The sequence below is a fragment of the Miscanthus floridulus genome, chromosome 10 (assembly GCF_019320115.1).
Source record: "Miscanthus floridulus cultivar M001 chromosome 10, ASM1932011v1, whole genome shotgun sequence".
In the NCBI taxonomy this organism is placed as follows: domain Eukaryota; kingdom Viridiplantae; phylum Streptophyta; class Magnoliopsida; order Poales; family Poaceae; genus Miscanthus; species Miscanthus floridulus.
The window spans coordinates 65,943,829-65,949,004 of NC_089589.1; the positions used below are offsets into that span (position 1 = coordinate 65,943,829).

The window sequence follows — 5,176 nt, forward strand, 5'->3', positions numbered from 1 at the left end:
TTCTTAGAGGATGATATGATCAGGGGGAGCATGGTAGCGCGAGAAATAAGTTTTGAAGAGAAGCGGGTATATGTGCCCACTCTTATGATTCAGGAGTCATTCTTCACGCTACCTATTGTTGTTGTACCAACAGTGCAAGATACTGTAGTAACAGCACCTATTGTTAGTTTCCCTATGGCAACAATGAATGAACATGAGGAACCTATCTTTTAGGATTCCTAAGAACCCATTGTCACACATGAGGAAGAGCAACAACAGCCTCATATAGAACAAGCGTCATCTAACGAGGCCCCTAGAAGGTCTCAAAGAGTCACGAGATCAGCCATTCCTTATGATTATGAAGTTTATGAAAGTGAGGAATTTCAAATGGAGGGTGATCCCACCTGAATAATACTTGAAAAGCCATTGCAAACATATATAACATCCAGATTTACTTTTGCAACATCCAGATGAAACACTTACAACGTACGCATGAATCACCTGAACACTTAAAAACATACGCTTGCAACATGCATGTTATGCAACATCCAGATCAAACACTTGAAACACTTGAAATATATGCTTGCAACATGAAACATACGCTTACAACATGCGCATATAGCCATTGCAACAAACACAACATCGACAGACACGGCCCACCTGGTGGGGAACTGCGGTAGGCAGCAAGCGACACTCGGGTGTAGTGGAGAGGGAGGATGGCGGCAGCTGGGCATGGTGGAGTTATCCCTAGATAAAATCTGGATAGTAGTGTGATTAAATTTCAAGTCCCGATCTATTATGACTAAAATTCTGTCGAGTTTTCAAAGGTCTGAACTGGTGAGTTATTTGCCCAGGTAATTTGTTTATCTGTGAGATTCAATTCTCCTAGGCTGATGGCATCAATAATAACATTAAACAAGAAAGACCATGTATCATTATAATTTGAATTGGTCTTTTCAGGTGGGCCACTTATATGTTAAAGTCGCCACCCATTAAGGTTTCTTTAGCACATAAGTGAGCCGTGTCATTGAGAAACACCTCTTTGTAGTCATCTTGATAGAGAGTGGCTGAAGCTACCACCACTACCAGCGCGTTTCTACTGCCTCAGTAGCCATTCTGAGCGACTACGTCAATCTCGCCTCTGATTGAGGTCGATCCGTCTGCGCTCTGCAGTTTTGTCAAGTATCCCCTCGAGCTCAGCTAGAGTTCAGTTCGTCGCGTTGGGGCGTTCCACTTCTGTGCTGCTCCCTAGTCAGGTTAGATCCTTTGATCTTGCACCTATATGCTCCATCAGCATGCAGCATGTGCTTCCCCAGTACAAACCTCCGCCCAAGTTCACAAGCTCTAGCATGCGGCTGGCTACTTTAATCTCTCCTCTAATTGAGCTCGATCAATTTGTCCTCCAGTTCAGGCCCCTCTAGTGTTGCTGCCTTGGCTTTGACAATTCGTCTATGGCAATCGCAATTCGAGACTCATCGCATCTCTAGTGTTGCTGCCTGGTAAAATTTCGTCTGGTCTTTTGACAAACGAGTCCATTAGTGAAGGTTAGGCACCTTAATCAATAGGAGTCGGTCGGTGACAGGGGGCAGGTGAGATCCACGGTACCTGAGAGGCATTCGTGCCTGCGCATCTGGGTTGACTCTGCGGTGCTACCCCGGGGTCAGGATCAATCTGTCATCCATCATCGCCTTTATGCTGTGCTTTTAAGCTCTACTAATGTGCCGCTGCCTTTTCTTCCGTATTTCATTCCGCAGTCGTTGTAGCTTTGGTTGAGTGTTCATGCCTGCCAGCTAGTACGACAGGAAAGAAAAGGAGACCAATCATACTAGTCTTCTGTAGTTGTTACGAGCGCAGGAACCGTGTCTAGAGTCCGGAGTTGCTACGATACTGCTGGTTCGCGATCACCAAACGAGCTGCACGTCAGGGGTCAGCCAAGTCTGTTAGCAAGTCCTAGAATCTAGGACTATTATCCTTAGTTTGTTATTTGTTTAAGTCAGTTTGTTATTTGCGTAAGTCAGAGTCTAGTCGGTTGAGGATTGCTTGTATAAGTACTACACAATTACGATTGAATGAATCAGCCTGGGATTGAGATTAATATCTTCCCTGGGCGCCCAGGCGCCTACTGTCCTTGTCGTGCTATTGCCGCCTAGCTCTGTTCGATCACGGCGCCTCCAACTCGACGCCGTGATTCAGGACCTCGCGCCGTAGCCTCGCCTCCCTACTACCTCCGTAGCAAAGCACGCCGTATCAGTAGTTCTGTTCGTAGCTGATTAATAGCATATATATGTTCCAATTTGTTCACTGAAGGGGCATCCCCAACAAGACAGATAGCAAGGGCAGCAACAGGACACGACAATGGAACCAGAGGAGCTAACATTTCAAGAGATAAAAGAAATTACAGATGGTTTCGCACAGGAACTTGGTCATGGATCATTTGGAGTCGTTTACAAGGTAAGTATTTTATTTTATTTTTTGCCGTGCTTGGTTTTCATAAGTAAATCTTTTGTCAATAGTCTCGTCAACACAGATGTTGCTACAAAGTATGCGACAAGCTTACCATGAAATTTGTTGCAGCACCTTGTTTGTGATAACTGTAAAAGAAATCCAACGCATGCTATTTTTCTGTTTATCAGATATAATATAATAATAAATACTATGTGACGAAAATGTCAGATTTCTTTGAGTAAAATCATATGTTTAACAGGGATTGACTAAAACTGGAAAGGATATTGCTGTGAAGGTGCTTCATAATGACATAAGTATTGACTACAAGCAGTTCCATAATGAGTTTAATAGCCTCGCGATGCTTCAGCACCAAAACATCGCACAGCTTTTAGGCTATTGCTACGAAACAGAGAGAAAACCAATGAAGTACAATGGAAGACAAGTGATTATTGAAGAGACACATAGAGTGCTCTGCCTCGAGTATTTGCAGAATGGGAGCCTTTGGAAGTATCTATCCGGTATCCTGCTTCACCATCTGCCGTATCTCCTGTAGATATGTATTTGGTTTGATTTATATAATCCCTTTGTTTATTACTCATATGAGGTTACTGGACTTGACTGGAATACACGGTACAAAGTTATCAAAGGGACTTGTGAGGGTCTAAAGTATATTCATGAGGAACTGGAACAATCCATTTACCACTTGGACCTAAAACCTGACAACATACTACTAGACAAGGATATGGAGCCAAAGATTGCAGATTTTGGTTTGTCCAAGATATTTGGTGACGAACTAAAACGGACCACACGAAGTCCTCTAGGAATTCCGTAAGTTGAAAATATATGTCTTGTGAACAAAATTTCAAGTCCATCAAAATGATGAATTACAAATTAGTTGTATTAATACAATGCAGTGATTACCAGCCACCAGAGTACATCGACAAAGGTGAAATCTCAAAAAAGTTTGACATATTCAGCTTGGGTGTCATAATGATAATGATAGTGTCAGGACCTGATTCCAAATATGAAGACATGTCCAATGACAAAATTATTGATTTAGTGAGAACTCGTACTTCTCTTTAAGAATATCAAAATTAGTTTTTACTATGTGGCATTTACATTTGAATAGTATCTGCCAAGCTTGACAATTCAGTTTTTCAGGTAAGAAACTGGAGGAATAGGGAGTGGTTCCTCACTTGAAGCATATTGCCACCAAGTAGAGACATGCACTCAAATAGCACTGAGCTGCATGCAACAAGATAGCCAGAAAAGGCCCAGTGTTCTAGAGATCATCGATCAGTTGAATAAGATAGAAACTGCCATTGGCAAGGTATCCAAAATCATTATTTTGTTTCTAGCAAAATGTTTCTTTATAAAGACGTAGTGTGGAATGTTATGTCAGTAAATCATTTTAGTTGATTTGGAATTATGTACTCCCTTCAGTTAGAAATATTTTTCCAATTTGTTAGGGATTGTAGTTCAGCAATAAGGATCCCTTTAGAATTCAAGGGCACAGCATTAAATTGCAATTTTCTGTCTCCAAACCGGATGTTGATGATGTGAAACATATTGTCTGATACGGAGGAAGAGCAAACCTACTAGTACATGGATTCAAATTTTCATACTTAAAAACTGACATTAGGCACATGAAGCACTAATACAAGTGCTCCTGTTCGAACTATCAACAGTGTGCTGCTCTAACATCTTCTATGTTACATTTCTGTCATTGGCCAAATTGGTATACAGATTAGCTACTGATTAGGTAAACCAAAAAAAACTATGTTTTGCGTGCTATGTACAACACTACTCCCTCCAACGCGAAAGTTAAATTATTTGTGTCCGCTAGCAAAATTTGCCCAACATTTATCTCACTGACTTTATATGTTAGAGTCTAAACTTACTAATTCTCTTTACAGAATCGTGAAGCAGGCGTACCTTGGATTCCATTAGTACCAGCTCCTCCGATGACAAACTAAATTTCTAAGCAGCCAACAGATGCATCGTGTGTAGCTACCGAGAGCAACAATTACCGTTGTAAAATAAGATATGCACCCAATAGAATACTCGACTTAAACAAGTCTTGTACTATAATATATTAACCACCACCGGCCATTGAACTATAGTCCAGCTAGCAATACAAGATGCTGGTCTATGCTTGGTCTTCTGTATAATATATGCCAATCAAGGCAAAGCAAGCAGTCCTTGTCTAACTATAAAAAAAAAATGTCAATCTACGGTTGCTCTTGTACAATATGCCAATGAAGATAAAGCAAGCTAGCACCCCTCTACCAGAACATCCGTATGTATGAAAACAACTCTACTGATGCAAAACAGTTTTAAAAAAAGCATCACAAAGATGCATGTTACAACCACACACAGTTCTTACATTCCTGCCTCATCATATTTGCATATAAACGTCACTTCACAGATCCTTTGAACCACAACGCAGCAACCAGTGAATTTTAGTCGCAAGACAGACAGCACGCTCTCAGTTTATTTAGTGCCACGATACTGTTGGCAGACAAGCAGGTCCTCATCGCTCTCATCAGTGCTTGCAAGCAGAAATAAAATAGTATAAAGAGGCGGGGAACACGGTGCAGTATGACACTCGATCCATGTGGGTCAGACGAGGAGCTGAGACCACTAGTCCACTACACTAGGGCGCGTCGCACGCGGTAGACCATATGGTGGTTGTGGGTGCCATGTGCTCTCCTTCGTACATACAACAAATACGTACTTTTAACCTGGATAC

The 5,176-nt window shown here is 41.6% G+C and overlaps 1 protein-coding gene across 5 annotated transcripts; it reads left to right on the forward strand.

Annotated features, from left to right (window-relative positions):
- Positions 1-1,012: 1,012 nt before the first annotated feature.
- Positions 1,013-4,706, forward strand: LOC136484817 (cysteine-rich receptor-like protein kinase 14). Of its 5 annotated transcripts, none has more exons than XM_066481771.1 (7): positions 1,013-1,235; positions 2,287-2,430; positions 2,684-2,942; positions 3,029-3,252; positions 3,339-3,483; positions 3,586-3,754; positions 4,341-4,706. In XM_066481771.1, exons 2-4 carry the CDS (start codon positions 2,335-2,337, stop codon positions 3,040-3,042), a joined length of 369 nt encoding a protein of 122 aa, XP_066337868.1. In that variant the 5' UTR covers positions 1,013-1,235; positions 2,287-2,334; the 3' UTR covers positions 3,043-3,252; positions 3,339-3,483; positions 3,586-3,754; positions 4,341-4,706. The 5 variants fall into 5 exon arrangements, with proteins under 5 accessions (XP_066337868.1, XP_066337865.1, XP_066337866.1 ...); XM_066481768.1 differs by having other exon boundaries at positions 2,303-2,430; positions 4,341-4,703; XM_066481769.1 differs by having other exon boundaries at positions 2,307-2,430; positions 4,341-4,703.
- The last annotated feature ends 470 nt before the right edge of the window (positions 4,707-5,176 follow it).